Source organism: Chelonoidis abingdonii, chromosome 10, assembly GCF_003597395.2.
Source record: "Chelonoidis abingdonii isolate Lonesome George chromosome 10, CheloAbing_2.0, whole genome shotgun sequence".
Taxonomy (NCBI): Eukaryota; Metazoa; Chordata; order Testudines; family Testudinidae; genus Chelonoidis; species Chelonoidis abingdonii.
The window spans coordinates 17,864,623-17,886,371 of NC_133778.1; the positions used below are offsets into that span (position 1 = coordinate 17,864,623).

General features: G+C 41.6%; 1 protein-coding gene across 2 annotated transcripts in view; it reads right to left on the reverse strand.

The window, feature by feature from the left end:
* PARD3B (par-3 family cell polarity regulator beta) overlaps positions 1-21,749 on the reverse strand; it is a 725,193-nt gene that overhangs the window by 128,244 nt on the left and 575,200 nt on the right. For both annotated transcript variants that reach the window (XM_075069989.1, XM_075069988.1), the window contains exon 19: positions 18,751-18,861. In XM_075069989.1, the coding sequence (XP_074926090.1) occupies positions 18,751-18,861 (111 nt within the window). The remainder of the gene's footprint in view (positions 1-18,750; positions 18,862-21,749) is intronic.

The window sequence follows — 21,749 nt, forward strand, 5'->3', positions numbered from 1 at the left end:
CTAGGTAACCCATTCCAGTGCTTCACTACTCTCTGAGTGAAATTTTTTTCCCTAATATCCAACCTAAACCAAGTAAACAAACCAGCCTCGCCTGCCAGGGTGCTTACTCTGGCAAGCTGCGTGCCAAAGGTTGCCGATCCCTGGATTATGATATTGCCCATTGCGCAGCTAAGGCCAATTCTGCATTTGGAATGTTGTCACACCACCTATAGAATGAGGGGTTATCAAAATAAGTACTAAGCTGAATATCTATCAGGCAGTTACACTTACAATGCTTCTCTATGGTTGTGAGACACGGACAGCATATTGCCATCCTATTAGGAAATTTGATGAGCTCCATAGGCACTATCTTCACTCTGTCTGCTAGATCAAATGGTTTGGACAAGATTCCCAATATTAAAATCTTTCACTGCTGTCAGATGGCTGGCGTTCAAAGCATGCTCATAAAAGCTCAGCTTTATTGGTCTGGACATCTTGTTTGTATGGCCAATTCGAGAATACAAAGGACATATTTGATGGTCAGCTAAAGTAAGGCACCATTTCTCATGATGACCAGTGCAAGTGATATAAAGACACACTGAAGTCAAATGGAAAGCATGTCAGCTTGACCCCAGCAACTGGAAGCAACAGGCCATGACAGAGCAAGCTGGCCTCCGATCAGTCATGTTGCCTTTAACTTCTTTGAAGTAAGATACGTGCACTGCTAATTTTCTTAATTATTACATGAAGAACTAAACAGTATTTTTCACATTTTAAGGACTACAATGAATTAGAATACAGGGACATTTTACCTGGCTGATTCTGGGAAACCTTCCCAGGAGAGTGCATCAGCCACTTTGTTAGAGGTTCCTGAAATGTGTTGTATTTCAAAATCAAAGTCTTGAAAGAGCTAAGCTCCAGTGAAGAAGCTTTTTGTTAGTCTCTTTGACTGTGTGAAGCCACTTCATTGCAGCATGGTCAGTCTTCAGGTGGAACCGCTGTCCCCCAATGTATGGGTGTACCTTCTCCAGAGCATATACAATGGCATAACGTTCTTTTTCTGAGCCTGACCAGTGGCTTTCCTTCTCAGAAATATTTTTGCTGAGAAACATGACAGGATGGAATTGTTGATCTGGTCCTTCCTGCATTAAAACTGCTCCTACACACATACGCTCCTATACTCATGGTTCGTCAAAGTCTGGGGCCCTTAGTACAGGGTCAGATGTTCATTAAAGACTTTCTGACACCTCTCAGTCCACTGAACTGCATTTGGGTATTTTTTTGTGGTCAGATCTGTCAGTGGGGTGGCAATTTGGCTGTAGTATGGTACAGATCATTGGTAATACCCAGCCAAGCCCAAGAAGGATTAGACCAGTTTCTTTGACTTAGAGACAGGCCAATTTTGGATAGCATTTACTTTAGCCTGTAGGGGTTTGATAGTTCCTTGACCCTTATGTGCTGGAAGACAGCTTGGACGTGTTCCAAGTGTTCTGCCCAGGAATCTGAGAATATAGCCACATCGCCAAGATCCAGATCCAGCCAGAAGGTTATTTACCAGCCTCTGGAAGGTGGCGGGTGCATTTCGCAGTCCAAAAGGGAGCACATTAAATTTATACAGCCTGTGGCAAATTGCCGGTACTGTTCTGCTGAGTCTCGCGCTTTCTCTTCTCTGGGGTAGGTTCAGGGCACTATTACTTGCCTCTGAACCGGTTCTTAATTACTCCACTAGTGTCCTTGGAGGAGGGGAGTGGAGAGGGAGGGACCTGGGCCCTAAGGGTTGTAGTGAACCACTTGAACTAGCGGTTCCTTCCCCTGGGTTACTTCCCTTTCCTACCCTTCAGCTTGTGAAGGGCTTCTTGCCTCCCTTCTATCCACTTCTTACAAGCCTGGTGCCCCTTACCTATGGGTTTCTTCTGGATTCCACAATCCACCGCAGCCACTCCGTCCAACTTTCTATTTCTCTCTTATCAAACTCTTCTCCAACTTGTGACAACTCTGCTCCAATCAAACCTTTTCTCCTACAACTCCCACACTGTCTGACTAAGCAGGGGGTTTTCTCACTGACTGAAGTCAAGTTTGCTTCTAATTGGAGTCAGTTGCTCTAATGCGAGTCAGGTGTTCTAGTTATCTAAAGCAACCTTCCTCCCTTGCAGGGCATAAGGCCCCCTGGCTAACACTCTCATTTGCTGCCCCTGGCATGCTGCTATCACAAGCCCCATTATGGTGGATGAAGTATTATCTCTNTCCCACCCTGTCTGACTGAAGCAGGGGTTTTTATCACATGACTGAAGTCAGGTGCTCTAATTGGAGTCAGGTGCTCTAATTGGAGTCAGGTGCTCTAGTTAATCTAAAGCAAACCTTCCTCCCTTGGCAGGGAATAAGGCCCCCTGCTAACACTCTCGTGCTGCCCTCTGGCCATGCTGTATCACACACTGGTTTCTGTCTTTTATCCATAAAGTGCCGTCACAAGAAATCATCTTGCAGAAAGATTAATATTTTACATGCTCCACATGGTGTTATGTTTAGAAATGGAAAGATGAAAGCACTGTTTAACCTCCCCATCCCCAAAATAGCTTATAGCTTATTGGACCCAATACATTTATCAGTTCTATAGTCCCTGTTTTTGAAAGTTCTGCCTTTTGCCCATTAAATGCTTTTATAGCAATATAAGATTATTTCTGCTATTGGGCCAAATCCTGAGAGATGCTGAGCATTTGCAAATATATCTAGGAAACTGAAGACAATAGACCAGATCCTCAGCTGGTCTAAAATGGCACAACTCGATTGACTTAGGGTGCACTTATTGACATCAGCTGAGGATCTAGCCCAATACCTTTATGCTGCACATCAGGGAATTTCTACGGGTGGGATAACATGCAGGTTTTCTACTAGCCTTAATAATGGGATGTTGTATCTCCTTGGATGGTCTCATGAGGGAGGGCAAAAGCAGCAGCACATAACATTCTCTAGAGGAGACGACTTGGGACAACTCATCGGAATTGCAATGGTGAACTGAAATGGACTCTGAACCGATACATACTATACTCCTTAGAGATTGCAGACTTGAAGGTCACAGAGTAGCACAACTAGTGGCATCACATATAACTTGCTTTCATGTTTGACAGTGAAAGTAATTTGTTCTGCCATCAATACTGGTACCTTCTGCACAACAAAAGCTGGAATTAGGTTAGCACAATTTTCTTTTGTTACTGTGAATAAGCCTAGTTTCTTCAAATTTTCCTTATGAATGCAGCCTACAGTCACTTTCACTGCTATGATCTGTACCTGCTCAAGAACAATTACTTCCTTTCTATATTATGCTGACCAGTCAATGCCAGTTTATGTGAATTTCTTGATGATCAATGTCTCATCTTTTCAATAGGGCTATTGTAATTATATTAATATTTCTTGTTTCTTTCTCACTCTTCCATGGAAATCTATAACATCTGCGCAATGATCTCTCTTTTACTCTTTCTGTTTTTCACTTCAATCCAAGCTCTACCTGATGTGAGAATTGAACTACCCAGGCTGTATAATTTCAGTTTTGTATCTACCTATTTTACTAAACCTTTCTTTGTTCGTCTTACCATTGTAGTTTCTATTTTCTAAAGTTTTTCCATTTTCTAAAGTTTTAAATATCCTGATTGCATAACATCACCATGTTCTGACCCAATCCTTAAGAACATTTGTTTTCTACACAACATACCAATAAGTGCCTAATAATCCTTTATCCTGCTTCACCCTATTACCTTCCTCTCCCATATAATATTCTGTCTTGCCTCCCAAACCTGCTCTCTGTTCCACATTTGTACAGTGTTTTACCCTGTTCCCCTACTCTCATTTCTCTTTTGTTGTGTTTTCTTATAATTTAGACTAGTTCCATCTCATACCCTCATCACAAGAATCTGCCAAATCAACAGAATTGTCATCGCAAACAGCCTTGAAACTACGAGAGTATTACAATTACAGAAGAGACCAACACGTATCACAGGATGGGTCTGGTTAAACACTGGAAGCAAGAGATTACATGTCACTCACCACCCTGACACCAGCAGTGAAACTAAAGAGGAGAGGCACAGGTCACAATCTGAACAGTTTAGCCTAATACTAAGTTTATACAAACTTCCTGATGAGGGAATGAGAAATAAATCACATAGGATGGAAGGAAGCCAGTGACATTTCCCTTCTGTATCCCATATCAATTCTGCTCACTCTATTCTGCCACCTGAAACCAAGCACCCAGTTAAATCACTGCATGACAAATGCATCCACTTCCGTTAGCTGTGCATCTGTGAAAACACAGCCCCCTCACCTAGGTAGCTAGAGCATAGGCATCTTAGAAATGCTGTAGCATGTCCTGCTCTCTTAACCTCCTGTGATCCCCCCTCTCTCTTTTAATTGTCATCCAAAGCCAAATACATAGTTCCCGCCTAAAGATTTTCCGTAGCTTCCAAGGCCCAGAATCTATCATGCGTAACTTTCCCTAGCCACAAATAAGCCAATAATTTTGGGCTGCAAAGGCCAAATGCTCACATTGCAGATCAAGGGAAAGATAGTGGTTTTTTATATAACCCTGATAAGAATATGGGTAAAATTTTCAAAATAACTTAAGTACTATTTTCAAAAGTGGCTTAAGACATTGAAGGAGTCTAAATCTCATTGAAAGTCAATTGGTCTTAGGCTTCTAAATATCTAGGTCAGTTCTGAAAAATGGAACTTATGTGCTTTTGAAACTTTTACCCCATATCTAAAGTACTGTGGGGCTGCTCAGCACAAGAACAATAATTTATGGTATACAAGTTCATTTATTCCTCAGACCTCTTTCCAATATGACTAGGGCCCTACCAAATTCACGGTCCATTTTGGTCAATTTCATGGTCATAGGATTTTAAAAATCATAAAAGTTGTGATTTCAGCTATTTAAAGCTGAAATATCAACGTGTTGTAATGGTAGGGGGTCCTGACCCAAAAAGGAGTTTGGGGGGGAGGTCCCCAAGGCTATTGTAGCAGGGCATTGCAGCACTGCTACTCTTACTTCTGCGCTGCCTTCAGAGCTAGGCGACCGGAGAGCGGCAGCTGTTGGCCAGGCACACAGCTCTGAAGGCAGCGCCCGACCAGCAGCGCAGAAGTAAGGGTGGTAATATCATACCATGTCATCTTTACTTCTGCACTGCTGGCTTCAGAGCTGGGCAGCTGGAGAGCGGTGGCTGCTGGCCAGGAGCCCAGTCCTGAAGGCAGAGTCGCCGCCAGCAGCAGTGCAGAAGTAAGGCTGGCATGGTATGGTATTGCCACCCTTACTTCTAGGCTGCTGCCTGCAGAGCTGGGCCCTCAGTCAGCAGCCACCACTCTCCAAGCACCCAGCTCTGAAGGAAGCAGTGCAGAAGTAAGGGTGGTATGGTATGGTGTTGCCACCCTTACTTCTGCGCTGCTGCTACTGGGGCGCTGCCTTCAGAGCTGGGGCCCAGTGAACAGCTGCCGCTCTCCAGTCACCGAGCTCTGAAGGCAGCACAGAAGTAAGGGGGGCAATACTGTGACACCCCTAAAATACTCTTGCAACCCCTCCAGCAACTCCCTTTTGGGTCAGGACCTCCAGTTTCAGAAATGCTGGTCTCACTCATGTAATCTGTACAGCAGAGGGTAAAAGTACACAAAAGACCAGATTTCTTGCGGGGAGACCAGATTTCACAGTCCTTGACGCGTTTTTCTTGGCTGTGAATCTGGTAGGGCCCTAAATATGATCTATTAACACAAATTCCATAGCTGGTACCTTTTCTGTGTACCACCAGTATGAACTCTCTAAGGAACTTCTATTCAATAACCACATCTTTTGTGGGAAGGAACAGAACATTCCAGCCTTCAAGTTCTTCTCTGTTGTGTATCTCAGGTAAGATGAACAACTAGTTAGCACAATGTGCAGCACGCAAACCAAATGTTGCCAGTTACCATCTGTAATGAAAAATTGCTAGCTACTGCAGAAAGGCTGCAGTTACAGTTGTGGCTATGTAGACACAGCTCAAAGGCTCCTACTGACAGCACTGGAATTGCTGACGAATCACAAGGCAGACAATGGACTATTTTCTTCTATCCAGCATGAACAAACTTTCTGCTGAAAATGTACAACAACTAGTACAACAATCTGTTTTATTATACGTCAAGTACAGATTGTGGGGAGAGCACATGGAATGCCATGATCCATACTCCAAGACGCCAATCTAAGTAGATAATACAGTCAAACAGAAAATACACCTGGTGACCAAACAATGGTGTGAGGAGGGGTTGTTTCATTTTTAATAGAGTACAGCAATATATTTTGATACAAAGGATTAAAATTGATAGGCTTTGCAGAAAATCAGAGGGGTAGCTGTGTTAGTCTGGATCTGTAAAAGCAGCAAAGAATCCGGTGGCACCTTATAGACTAACAGACATTTTGGAGCATGAGCTTTCGTGGGTGAATATCGTCAGATGCATCTGACGAAGTGAGTATTCACCCACGAAAGCTCATGCTCCGAAACATCTGTTAGTCTATAAGGTGCCACAGGATTCTTTGCTGCCTTTGCAGAAAATGTGTGTTTTAAGCAGCAATTTGACTGAGCATCAGTGAAGGAAATTCCCAAAGGCAAAATAGGAGAAGGAACAATAACTAGCAAAGGTGAAGTGTACAATAGGAATAGATAGGCAGGAGGCATAGGTCATTTACGATAATTAGTATTCAATTTGCAACTAATATAGTGAAAAGGGAGTGGCCATGAAAGCGGCTTGAGATGCAACTGGATTTTCTCAAAAAGGCCCAATCCTGTGAGTCTTTTAATCAGGTTAATTGGTATAATACACAGTCTTCCATTCATTCGGTCTTTCCTTGTGTGCAGCAGAATAAAAGCCACTGTATTTTTCCACTTACATGATGCTGCCTGAGATCTCCAAACTACAATGATTACTCAATTTGCATCTGATTTAGAGTCTTAATATCTCAACTGTGATTTTACATAACATTTCTGCTTTTGTCTCTCATTTCCCTAATTCACACATAGATTGAGAAAAGCGTCACCTAGGAGAAAGTACCCTATTGCCTCAGGAGGTCATTTGGATATCCGTTGGGTTTAAGGTTTCAATACTTTTTTCCATCTGGTAGCACAACATATTTCAGTGGTTAAAACATCATATTTTCATTTATCTACATAAAAGTGGACCAAATAAATTCTGCCTTTAGACGTTCATATGCAACGCTCACTAAAGTGAATTGAGTATTTCACGTGAATATCTGAGGACAGCATCTGGCCAAATGCTTTAAACTTTTTATTTTATCATTATTAACATGCATGACCTTTTCATACAAAGTATTAACAAAGCTCATTCATAACTTGAATGTGTTACCTTTAAAAGTCTCATTTGTGTTTTGTCAATCTTTTATTCTCTGGTCAGGCCCAATATTTTAAAGTGGGAAGTTAAGTATTTCTCATAATTCGATGCTTTAGTCTTCAACCCCCAAAACAATGGGTAACTGAAGGAATCATCTGAAGGCAACCGGGTTGGACCAGTGTAAGTGTGCCTGCAGTATTGTTATTACTAGATATATCAAGCATAAAAAGGAAGAACCCAGCTTGACTACCAGGGCTTCTTTTCAATTGCCTTGCACTGTGTGTAGTAATATACACAAGTGTAAAACTCTACTATTCTAAGGGTATGTCTACACTACCCACCGGATCGGCGGGTAGCGATCGGTTTATCGGGGATCGATATATTGCATCTCATCTAGACAAATCCCGCACCGTGAGGACAGGAGGTAAGTCGAAATAAGATACTTCGACTTCAGCTATGCTATTCCCATAGCTGAAGTTGCGTATCTTACATCGCCCCCGCCCCCTAGTGTAGACCAGGCCTTAGTTGGTCGAGTATATTACTCCCAGTTTGCATAACTGTAGGAAACTGTAACAAGATGCATGGCAATGCTTGCAGCGCTCTCCTTAATGCAGATTCATATTCCCTGCACCTCCTCTCCTGGTCATCACTCTTTACCCTGAGCTCACACTCCCTCCCCACACCAAACTTGTGCTATATAGGATTAAACATTAATTTAGTAAGCGTCAACATCCCTGTAAGGTAGCTAGGAGATACACACTAGAGAGATTATTTTGTCCACCACTGAAGTGCAACCACCTCTGGGGTGAAACATGGCTGTTTTACAGTGTACAGCAACACTGTCCAATTGAAACTACAGGAGAAATTTAGTAGGCAAAACATACTTACTAGAACATTTGCTACTTCTTGAACAGTAGGGTAAAGGCTATACAAGGTTTTCCATTAATGTAATTTCAATTTTTTTCAGTGAATTTGTTTTGATCATGGTTTTATCCCTTGTGTGTGTGTTTCAGTCAATTTAAAAGTGGTCAACTTTTACTGGAGCAAATGGCCACAGAAAGAGAATTGCAAAAAGCACGTATTTGCCGATGTAAATATTCTCCCCAAAGTCCTTGCAACTTAACTAATCAAGCAAAAGAAACAAATAATCACAGCTATATAATACTGGTCAAGTTTTGAATATCTATGATCTTTCCATAAAGTAAACATTTAATAAACAAATAACCAGATAAACTGAATGATGACTCAATGTGAAGAAACTGTACTATACTTGCACATTATTTTCTCAGCTCTAGTGAGTATCGGAGTTGGAATCTGGCAAAAAAAACCCATAAGATTAATACAACTGTTCTTAAGAAAAATACCATGTGACCTGTACTGATCTCAGAATGCGAAGATTTTGATTTTACACTGCATTAAAAAGATGGCATCTGAAACTTCATGCTGCAACATTGGTTCATGACCAACTCAGAGAGAAGACCGACATTTACTCAATCACCAGCACCATTTCCTGTAGCACTAGGTGTCCTTGGATAGTCTCCTGTCCAAACACTAACCTGTCACAACTTTGCTTAGGCTAGTGAGATCTTATGAGCTCAGAGCACAAAGTATTGGAGTGCATAAATGATGTTATTTTTCTCCATCTGAGAGAAAGTCTAAGAGTGGAAGATTCAAAACGATATCCCTGTGATATGATTTTCCTCTAAACATTTTTTCATTATATATTATATTCAATTTATGTTTATAGACACATATACAGAGCCTACCTACAAGAAATAGAGACAAATTCACCTGAGTTTGGGAATGAAAGGTTTACTTTTTAATTAATAGTCCCTGATTTAAAACTAAGCTGAACATGAAGAGATGGGACTTTTTAGTTTTCCAGTACTAAATCTGTTGTGGAGAATTAAATGTGTACACTGCACACACACACAAAAATTGCAAACATCTAGAAGATAATAAGGTGATAAGTAACAGTCAGCATGGATTTGTCAAGAACAAATCATGTTAAACCATCCTAATAGCTTTCTTTGACAGAGTAACATGCCTTGTGGATGGGAAGAAGCAGTGCAGCTTGACTTTAGTAAAGCTTTTGATACTGTCTCACATGACCTTCTCACAAACAAACTAGGGAAATACAATCTAGATGAAGCTACTATAAGGTGGATGCAAAACTGACTGAAAAACTGTTTCCAGAAAGTAGTCATCAGCGGTTCACAGTCAAGCTGGAAAAGCATATCAAGTAGAGTCTCGCAGGGATCTTTTCTGGGTCCAGTTCTGTTCAGTATCTTCATCAATGATTTAGATAATGGCATAGAGAGTACACTTATAACGTTTGTGGATGACACCACGCTAGGAGGAGTTGCAAGTGCTTTGGAGAACAGGATTAAAATTCAGAATGACCTGGACAAACTGGAGAAATGGTCTGAAGTAAATAGATTAAATTTAATACGGACAAATGTCAAGTATTCCACTTAGGAAGGAACAATCAGCTGTACACGTACAAAATGGGAAATGACTGCATAGAAAGAAGAAGTTCAGAAAGGCATCTGGGGATCGTAGTGGATCACAAGCCTCAACAGAGAAATACTGTTGCAAAAAAAGCAAACATAATTCTGGGATGTATTAGCAGTATTGTAAACAAGACACAAGAAGTAATTCTTCCACTCTACTCTGTGCTTCAGCTGGAGTATTGTGTCTAGTTCTGGGTGCCATATTTTAGAAAAGATGTACACAAATTGGAGCAAGTCCAGAGAAGAGCAACAAAAATGATTAAAGGTCCAGAAAACATGACCTATGAGTGAAGATTCAAAAAACTGGGTTTGTTCAGTTTGGAGAAGAGAAGACCGAGAGGGGACATGATAACAGTTTTCAAGTACATAAAAGGCTAGTACAAGGACGAGGGAGAAAAATTGTTCTTCTTAACCTCTGAGGATAGGATAAGAAGCAACGGGCTTAAATTGCAGCAAGGGCAGTTTATGTTGGACAACAGGAAAAACTTCCTGTCAAGTTAAGCACTGGAATAAATTGCCTAGGGAGGCTGTGGAAACTGCATCACTGGAGACTTTTAAGAGCAGATTAGACAAACACCTGTCAGGAATGGTCTAGACTATAGTCCTGCTGTGAATGCAGGGGACTGGATTAGATAACCACTTGAGGTCCCTTCCAGTCCTACGATTCTATGAAAAACTCCTTTGCAAACTGCCCATGCCTACAAACATGTGCCTTAGACTCTCTGGCAGAAAGTGGGAGAGAGAAGAGGAAGTCTGCCCCCAGTACATGCTGATGCAAAATGCTAAGGGTCATACAGATTTCTATATACTGTGGGGGAAAGCAGCGGTGGGCTTTCTGAGCCATTTTTCTGTCTCCTCTGACCCTGGCATTCGCAAGAATCTGAACTAGCTCCATTGGTAAGTTAGAGCGCCACCAGACTTCTCTAGCTTATGTCAGATGAAACAGTCTCCTAGGAACCATTCTGTGAGTCCAGGATCACTAGAACAGTGGCATGCACACCCCATCTTTGAATGTCCCATGTGCAGCACAAAGCATAGATCCAGCTTTATAGCACCGGGAAGCTTCCCTACATCAAGACAGCTTGAAATGCTCTGCATTGCTTGAGCAGTACCAAAGAGAATTACCCTTAGCGGAAGATCTCAATCTCTGTCTCTGCAACTAAACTCTCCAGCAGCAATAAAACAACTTGATTATTACTTTTCCAAGTTCCATTTTAATCCCTGGTTTCCTATGAAGTATGCCTTTGGCTGGTAAGCAGTTAATAATGCAATCAGTTATAATTCTCTTTAACAGTATCATTTTAAAGATGTATCTTCAAAAAAAAAAGTGTCACAGCTTGGCATATTACTCCAGAGAAAGCCAGGCCATTACCGACAAAATGTTTTGACTCTTTAGACAGCATACTCTTTGAAAAAGAGCATTCAGATCATAGTGAAATTATTGTCTCAGTGAAGGGCAAGCCAGCGATGCTATGGGAATGAAACTCTGGAGTTCTTTAGAGGGCCAGGCTATGACATACTGGAAAGTGCCAGCTGGACTGCGGCATCTGGGAAAGAAACCTGGTGATTGGATAAAAGGATCATCTGTCAAATAATCTACACCGTGTGTCAGTCTGGCTCCCACACCCAGTGCAGCACTCAGCTCTGAGCCAGAACATTCTGGGTTCAAGCACCAGGCCAGCACTGTACTGGAGGTGTCCGTCTTTGTGGACTAGCAGTGTGTAGCTCGCTGAGTCTGTTAGAGCAAATTCTGTTTTAGTAACAACATAAATTGGAACTGGAAGCTTAAAACCCACCACTTGGTTTAAATGCAATGTCATGCCCTATGAAAGGTGGGAGAGGATTGCTGACATCAGTCAGTCCCAGCCACATATCAGACCCTCAACTGCTCAATGATAGGCTTTTATTACACTTTCTGGTATGTATAGCAGCAGCAGATCTAAAATGAGAATCACTGAGAATCAATGGGATGGGATTCATCTGTCCTCCTGTCCAGTGCAAGTGCTGCCACTGTAATAAACAGAAATCTGATAACTTCATACTGTCAGCACAAAATGAAGCGCTGACCTTGACCTGTGTAACATCATCTAGTAATTTTTTCAGAACTCCTACATATCGTGCTACCCTGCTATGATCCAATAAGAATCTACAAGTAATTAACTGGAATTTTTTGAAAACCGAAGCCTTAATCAAATATGTATTCTTATCAAAGTTCCAAGTCAGCAATAAATTGGGACATTTAAAAAACTGGGATCTAATCCAGGCTGTGATCTGATCAGGGTTCAATGGTTATAATAAATTGGGACTATTAAAACTGGGATCCCATCCAACACTTTATTTTGTCTAAACCACAGGACCGAGCTGTGCTGCAAAGTCAGGAATATTCAATCAACAGTAATGCCAAGTTGGATTAACCCTTAATAAATAGTGATACGAAAACACACGAGAGTCCCAAACAGGTATGGTCTTCCCAGAACTGAGGTGGGATAGAAATCAATTACCAAGATTTTATCAGAGCATCAATATGACCATCTCTAGGTTTTTATTTTTATTAAAATAATAATAATACTCCAAGATTTAGCAGACTATAGCACAAAAGCCATATGGGTTTGTTAGCTATCTGTGCGCAGGTTTGAAAATGTACTGTACAGTTAAAACTCTTAAAATTTTGCTTTTGAACACCACAAACATTCACTTCTCATTCCAAACAATAGCTGGCTGTTTTATCAGATTGCAGCTCATGTGGCTATTCTGGTTTTCATTTTCATTTCCAGTAACATACAAATACTCTGTAATTAAATAAAATGAAATAAATGCTGATTGAAAATCTATTCCTGTTCTCTCACTAGCATTCTCACAAAATGTTTTCTCTCTGAATGTTTTTATTTCGGTAAGACGCATTTAGTTTCTACAGGTATCATGCAGCTGCAAAATTAAATTTCAGTTTGCCAAATATCAAAAACACATGTATTGATTTAAACTATGAGAATGGGCAACAAATGCAGCAGCCATTAAGACAAGGGAGAAGGTCTCTCAGCTTTTGGAAGGAAAATTTAGAATCTTCAGTATAAAAACTGAATCCAATCACTTTCTCCAAATTTGAGATTTGCTCTTACCTACCTTCAGTTCAGGCCAGTTTTTGAAAATAAGGGCCATTCCCTTGGCTTTCCTTCCATTCTGCACAAAAACTTAAATGCTACTTTTTAAAATCTCAATTAATTTCAACGAGAAACACAAAACTAAGGTTTAACTAACAAAATAAACTCGCTACCTCCCATAAGGAACCAGTGCAGGGCATTGGTCTGTACACAGTGTGTCTTTATATTCACTAAGTCATATGTTATTTATTAAAATCACTCTGGTGTCAATGAGGAGCTTCATTTAGGGAAATTTTATTCTACAACTGTAAGATGTTCGACTGCTGAAAAGGAGACTTTGGTCTCAGCAGGGATGCTTCAGTAAAATCATCCTAAACAAACAGGAAAAAATAGTTCTCTTTCAACTGATACTCACTTTATTTGCATTCGAAAAGAGAATAAATTACTACATGAAAAACTCAAGTACCTAATATATTTTTCTCATTTGTTTTGCAATAGTTTTCAAATGTTAAAAAATTAAAAGGCATCCCTACATGAGCTAGACAGGAAGGGAAGAGAAAAAGCCTGGGTTGAAAAAATTAAACAAATAAAATGACCACCTGTTCCGGTACTTAATAATTTACTAAAATAACAGCTTGTTTTTAGAGCGTAAAGAATGACAATTTGGTAGTAACTGACTGTGAACACACAAAAAAATATAAATCTGACTCAGCTTGATCAACTTTTTTTTTAAAAATCAGCCTTAGACATAGTATTTGCTTTTATTCCTTTTATGGGCAGATTCTAGCCCTTTGGAGCTGATGTTTAATTATGGCCAAAGCAGGGCCAACTCCAGGCACCAGCGTAGGAAGCAGGTGCTTAATGCAGCACTCCATCTGGTATTGGGGCAGCACGTCCGGGTCTTTGGCAGGAATTCGGTGGCGGGTCCCTCATTCCCTCTCCTCCTCTTTGAGGTGCTGCCGAATTGCCGCTGAACAGGAAGAGAGGGAGGACCCGCCCCCAAACTGCCGCAGAAGAAGAGGTGCGATTGAACTGCCGCTGAAGTGCCATCACCCCGCCTTTTTTTTTCTACTGCTTGGGGCGGCAGAAAAGCAGAAGCCGGTCCTGGGCCAAAGCCTCCAAAGTGCGAACAAAATGATGAGTTTATTTAAAATAGGGCCTCAGTCCAATGAATCATTGACATGAATTAGAAAGGACAAACTATCAGCTCAGAGAAACAAAGAGCCGGGTAAGGAAAACCTCCTAATACAATATTGCCATGAAGTTCTAACATTTTTCTTTCTGTGAAGATTTAGTCATATGTGCTACTATGAGCAATGAAAGACTGAAGGAGAGTGGAAAAAAGGAATAAACTGTGAAATTTAGAGGTGGTGCTGACTTCTTATACAATTAGATACAGATAAGGCTATTACTGAGGAAGTAAGACTAACATCCTAAATTCCCATTAACCACTTCAAGCCCGTAGTAACATCAATCATAGAAAGTAAAACAGGTTTCAGAAAGAAAGGGTAGGTTTTTGGTTGAAGCGGTAGATGATGAATCAGGAAACGTGGGCCCAATTCCCAGCTCTGACAGAAACTTCCTTTTGTGAACCTGGACAAATCACTGAATTGGCATCCGTAAAATGAGAATAATGATGCTATTTTCTTTCTCCCAACCTTTGTCTTTTAAACCTGTAGGCTCCTGGGGCAAGGTCTGAGATGTAATATGTGTTTTTACAGCGTCTAACAACAAAGACCTGATGTTGGTTGGGACCTCTAGGAACTACTTCTAATATAAAAAATAAATAATTAGAGCTGGTTGAGAGTTTTGCAATGGAATATGCCAATTTATTGAATCAAACTTTTTGCAGAAATTTATCATCTTCGTTGGGAAGGTTTTTCAGGTCTAGGAAGCAATTTTTAGCCAAAACCACAGAGACTCCCACCCCAAAATAGCCAATAGCCATAGCCTGGGCTATTGAAGATCCAGGTTTTAAGTCCCTGCTCAGTCTGAATTGGAGCAGGGACTTGAACCTGGTTCCCCAATGACTAGGCTACAGAGTCAGTCTCTCTCTACCTCAGCGAACATTTAATTAGTTCTTTCTCATGTTATCATTTCAAATGTCAAAACCTCAAATTTCTTTTGTGGAATGGAATTCTTGCTTTCCAGTCAGCACTATAAATAATAATGATGATGTTTTACCTTCACATTTTAGCGTAGGGTGTATTGCTGGTACAAAACTGGCACAGAGAAGCAAGAAAAGGAAACACAGAAAAGAAAGGATTAAAAAAGAAAGATGTGGAATGGAAATAAGGTTTACATGGGCACAGCAACAACATTTCACCTTGTAAGGGTCACATGTGCAGCCTGATGCTCATTGGACTTTATGAAATATGATGTTATTGGGTGGGAGGGATTTTTGCACTTTGCAAAACTCCAAAGAAATCCTGCTCTTCTAAGTTGTGAATGCACTTCCTACTGGAAAACACACCCCACAGAGATCTTGTGCCTTTGGAGACATGCCAAACGTGCAGTGCATGCAAAACCAACCTCCCAACATCATGCAAGGTCCACACAGCTGCTAGGATGCTGAAATGGTCTTGATCATTAATCCTATCCCACCCACCCCAAAAATCAACGACTCGAACCTCTGCTACTAACACCTGATATAGATAGCTCAGGGTCTGAAAAAAATGTGTCAGATCGATGTACCCACACGTGTGGTGAAGGAGTATTGGTTAGTGTGGTAGATCTTTGAAAAACCCAGGCAGTCAGCACTTAACTGACATACAACCTCAAGCAGCCAAACTAAGTTTTTTATTCTAGGGATGGAATTGAGACTTCACAATAAAAATTACTCATGTAACTATTCATGGAAAGGTAAAATTAGATAGGTAATTAATATCACTTATGAAAGTCAAAATTAGAAAAGTAATTAATACTTTGCTCAAGGTTAGTTAGGAGATTATCTTGTTTAGAGTTCTGTAGTCTATCACTTGTTAGTTTTGTCATAAATACATTTCACTCCAAACAACAGTGCAGTTGAAAATATGATGCCTACATTCTAGTAAATCTTTAGTGATGCTTGGTTGTTAAAGATGAGACAACGTATGCATAATTGCAGTTAGTGAAGTCATAGTAGCAGCGAGATCTATGGTGTAGGCTCTCCGCATGGTTTTCTTTGCCAATATGTGCATTAAAATCTTAGGCTTGAATTACATTATACATTATAGGATTACTGAATCTTGGGACACAGTTATAAAACTCATCTATACTATCTTCATAAGCATCACCATTAGGTGAATAGTCAACAACAATAAAAAGTACTCAATTTCATTTAAACTGGGTTACTTATCTTGAGGCTGAACTTAATCAACCCCTCATATCATTCTTGCACAGAAACGTGTGTGAGAAAACCAGCTACAGTATGCACTTTTCCTTTATCATTGCTAAAATCTTTGCCACCCTGTGACCAGTAGTACAAGATAGGGTTCAAGAGTCAACTAGTAGATAGTCTTGAACTACAAAAAATATATAACTATGTTCTTGTTTTAGTTAGAGAGTGTCATGACCTGCTTGTATACACAGTATATGTTATACTACTTTGGGGATAATACGAGTATTTTTTTATGTAAGCAAAATTATCTGAAGGAGAGAGGCTGATATTTCTATTCATTTGCATTGTGGAAGAAGAATCAAATAAGTGAGTTAAAAATATCAGCTAAGTTCACCAACTTCTCAACACACCTGCTGTTCTCCATTTCAGTTCAAACACTTCCAGGGCAGAAAGTTACATCATTATTAGAGAAGAGAAAACAGAATGAAGACGACATTAGACTGCCTGTTTCTAATACACCCTTACCAATTTACTGTCAGTCAGTGACTGTGGACTTTTAAAAAGCAGTTAACACTAAAGAAATGTTAAGAACAATTATCTCATGTCCAATTGGAACATTAGCCCTTTAGACAGAAGGGCTCATTCCTTTCAGTCTGCCAACATTTTAGTAAATGACACTGGCCCTTTAACAGATGGGATACATACTTCTTAGCTTGCCAGTATCCTAATAAAAGACACTGGCTTCTTTAAAATGAAGGACACAGACTTCTCAAATTGCCAGCATCCAAACTGGGAATCAGCAGTTTAAAATAAAGGTAGCACTCCACTGCCTGGCAAAACCAGGGACATGCTACAGAAATTTTAAAGCAAATGGTATAAATCCTACCCTGAAATTATTTAATTCAGATAAACTACCTATTAAAACACCGGGTAGGTATATCCAATTATCAGTACTACAGTAACTGGATAGCCCACCATCTCCTGAAATGAGTGGAATAAATATTATTAATAACCTTTGGGATATAATTACCCCATCAAATCCCATTAGTCACCCGGTCACATGACTAAAATACATTGTGCAATAGTCTCTCAACTGGGTAACAGTGCATGAAGGGAGGCTAGATGTCTCAAAAGACTTGTGACCAGCAACACAAAGGTAGGGCTGTCCCCTTAGCTCTTGTGTGTGTGTGACATCCCTGCAAAGAGAGAGAACGCAGCTGCCTGGGTACATTGAGAAAGCAGCGATGCCCATTTTCTCCCATCTCCCAATGAGCAGAATACTCTAATGAGGGGAGTGTGCCTCCCTCTCCAGCTAACACACATTACCCCAGGGTGGGGCCTCTCATATGAAAAGCACGTGCCACTATTGCTTGAGCTAAGAGACTGCGTCCCCTTGATGGCAACTGCAGCAGACTCATTAACCTCTTACGTGCACCGTCTACTGGAGGGGAACAAAGACCCAGCTTGTGGAAATGTGATTGCACCCAGAAGGCTAGTCTTTATTGGGGAGCAGGAGAAAAGTGCTTGCTCACCTTCAGGGCAGCACTGCAAGGATTACCTATTTTTCCAGGTTTTTTCAAGACTGGGAACTCAGGAGGGTGGGAGTTAGGAGAAGTAAAAGCTATTGGGTCTATTGGGCTGGAAAGGCACTGAGGTTGTTGAGATTATGGATGGGACAGGTATATTTTATGAGAGAGGAAAAAAACCAACAGAAGAAAAATAAAACCCCCTTGGTTTACAATGGTTCTTCAGTCTCTCAGGATCTCTCCTAACCTTTGGGCACTACTTTATTCCCATTGTCCTTAGGCATATTCAGCATTTGTGTACTTTATATTATTACAACATGAATCTAGAGGTTAATTTCTTCTATAACCTTGAGTGAACACAACACGAAAAAGGAGGAAACAACATAAAGATGAATATACCAAAGCTGCACTTATAAGCAGAAAACCTATTGATTGGCACCATAGTCAGAGGAGGCCTGGAGTGCTGGAAACCAGTATGGAGGTTGTAGGAAGAAAGGGAACCTGGAGGCCCATAAGAAGCTGTTCCTACTGCCTTATGGAGGAGACGGGGAGCCCAGTGCACAGAGCTCCAGAAGTAGCAGCTCATAGCATTGGGAGGGAGGCGAGGAGAAATCAGACCAGGCCTCAGGAGAAGGTCCCCTTACTGGCATTGGGTAGCGTGGGCCCTGAAGAGGAGCTGCTGCATCAGGCTGGGCAGAGAATGCATTAAGCACCATGAGAGAAGCAGAGGAAGCAGAATAGATGTTGTTATGCAGTAACCCAGCAAAGCAGCAGCCTCAGGAAGGCAAAGCCAGAAGACTGGCCTAACAATGTTGCACTGCAGAGACTGACTGGCGGAGAGCTGGGATGGCATATCACCGGCCCAGGCCTGGAACAACTGCCCTGGCTTTCCCTCCTATATAGGAGGTCCTTGCCTTCTGTTCTTCTAATCAACATAGATGTTTACATGATTTACTCACCTTTCACGCTCATCTTTCATCTTTTCTAGTTCTTCTTCTCTCAGTGTGCCGTGTTTTGGATTTCCCTTCTGGTCAGCTTTCCCACCTTTCTCTTCTTTCTTCTTTCCAAATCTGATTAAGACATTAGGAAAGGGTCAGGGGAAGAGGAGAGAATTAGTAGAGGAAAAATGCAATATTTACTGAGTACACAACAAAGCTGCATATTTACGCAATGATAACGTAGTGAGCTATTGCCTAGAGTAAGGGACCTATCGCAATAATAAAATAAATTACCAATAATTCTGACTATACACCATTTACACAGTACTTGACAATGAATGTATTTGGACTTTGAGTGCGTTAGAGAAATTACCACCCCCCAAGACCTGAAACAAAAGCAGCTGCTATGCTAAGCTATTATTAGCATACATTTCAAAGTAGTTGAAGGTTCTTCTTACCAGAGAATAGGCTCTCTGAAAGTGATCTTCAGAGCAATCATATGTGCCAACATACAGAGTTGACCACATGTTCTACTCCTATTGGTAAAAATTGTCACTCGTTCGCATATGGCTTTAATGTAAAGGTACAGGGTTGATTTTTGTTTAAAGTCACAGGAAGATGCAATCAGGATCAAAAATAAATCTTGCCCTATTGCAAGATGAGAGAGATAGCTACTTCACAAAAGTCCTCTCTTAAATGCTTTACTTTCTATCTAATAATGTATTATTATTTAATATTGATATTATGAGAATGCTCCAGAGATCCCAGTCACTCCTGGGGTTCCATTGTATTAGGCACTGTACGAAGACATGCAAAACTATATTCCTTTCTTCACAGAGCTTGCAAGAGGTTATTAAGTGGCAGAGCTACATTTCATTTCTTATTGAGTTAGCATTCTCCCATCCTCCCAAATTTGAATTCCTGAATTTCATATGTCACAAATGATCAGTCATTTTTATCATATTGCAACCTTTCAAGTGCCTTTATATGCAAATTAAGGCTAACGATTTACAAACATTATTTCTTCATGGAGCATGCTGTATTTTAACTTCATTACTACGCCTCACAACTTTTTGAATACTTTTATGGAAGTCAGTAACATTTCCTCGGTGAACTTTCCTTTATCCTTTTTTATTTTTCATTTCAGTCCAAACTGCCTTCAGTACGATAGCTGAACTACACTGAATAGACGTACGTTGTACATCACAGACCTCCTTTGACCAAGGCAGAATTACTATGACTGTTCAGTCAGACTATGTCTACACGTGGAGCTAGAGGTGTGAGGCCCAGCTCAAGCAGACATGCTCACATAAAAATAATGGCATAGCCATGGTGTCACAGGCAGTGGCGGCACAGACTAGCTGCCCACAAAGTCCAGGGAATTTGTACTTGGAGTGATTAGGCAGTGATGCTGCAGCTACCTTACTATTTTTGCCGCACTCACTTGATGAGAGTTAACGTGAGTATGTCTGTGCGAGCTGGGAATCACACCCTTAGCTCCAAGTGTAAACGTAGCCTCTGACTCCCAAAGTCATGATCCAGATTGCTAGTGAATTTAATCAAAGGAGCCTGAGCCTACAGAAAAATGAAGTCATTAGACTCCAAAGGGCAAATCTTGCAAATAAGGCATTTCCATTATGACAGCAGCCATATTTACATAGACGCAGGAAGTAGGGATATGGGGGGTGCTACAGTATCCCCAGGTTTTATGTGGGGCTGCTGGCCCCGTGCCCGGGACTCCTCTCACTGGGTTCAGGTCCTGGGGGCCAGCCCTGTGCCCCACTCCCCAGCTGCTGGCTCTGCACTTTGGACTCTGCTCCTCAGGTTCCTGCACCCAGCCCCACCCCCCATTCCCAAGCCTCTGCACCTGGCTCCCAGCTCCCAGGGCTCCACTCCCAGAGCCCCACCCCCAGGGCTATGCTCCAGGCACCACATGGCCTGGCTGCCAGCTCCTGCTCAGGGCTCCACTCTTGGCTCCACGCCCACTTCCAGCTCTGGCCATGGCTTCCACCCCCTTACCCATCTATGGGTCCCCCCTCACAGAAACACAGCCCTGCTCCCAGCCTCAGCTCGGGGGAGGAGGGGCATGGACAGGGGTCAGGGGGCTGGCTTTCAGCACCCCCACTACTAAAAATCTTCCAGCGCCACTGCATGTTTGTGGGTGAGTGAAAGAAAGACACATGGTGAGGGTGAAGGAGCAGGGGGAAGCAGCAGAGGTGCAGGCAAGAGGACTTAACCCTCCCTTGTAAATGTACAGAAGAGCTCCAGGGTGGCTCTTTGCAGTGGAATGAGGAAGGAGACTGGGCATATTAAGGGTATGGTGGATGTGTCTGTACATACTTCATCTTACTCTTCCCCACATCTCTGCAGTAGCAGCCACAGCCCCAAGTCCTATTTAAAGCACTAATGGCCTGCTGCTCCAGAAAATACATGCCACTTTGTTAGGGATCCCTGTTCCAAACATACACCTGACCCACGAGCCATACTTGGTTCTCCTTTTATAGTCCCATCTCACTACAGTGCTATCAGAATAATTAAATTTCATACCTGCGCTCTTTTTGAGTGGAAAGTCTACACTCTGGCTCTATTATCAGCCTGTAGGTTCCTGTGATCTCCAGAGACTGTGGAGCCACATACACGTGAAGGGGGGGAACACTGCAGCTAGGAAGAGATGGGAAAGGGCAGGCATGTGGGTGTGTATATCTATATGTGAGAGAGTGATTGAGAGAGCATGTGTGTGTGTGAGAGAGAAAGTACTGAACAAGAGAGATGGACACAGAGACTGGTGAAAAGACACAGGCATAAAAGAAGAGCTAGATGGGACCGTGCAAATGTTATTTCATATAGGAATGGAAGATCAAACCAAACCAAACCAAACCAAACCCACCCACACACCTTAGTCCAACACCTGCAGGGTGGATGGGAAAAGAATCTGTTTTCCAGCACTTGCATATTTGCTGAAGATCTCTCATGGCAGTATCCTCAAGAGAGGATGCATTAGCTCTTGAGTCCTGGCCCTG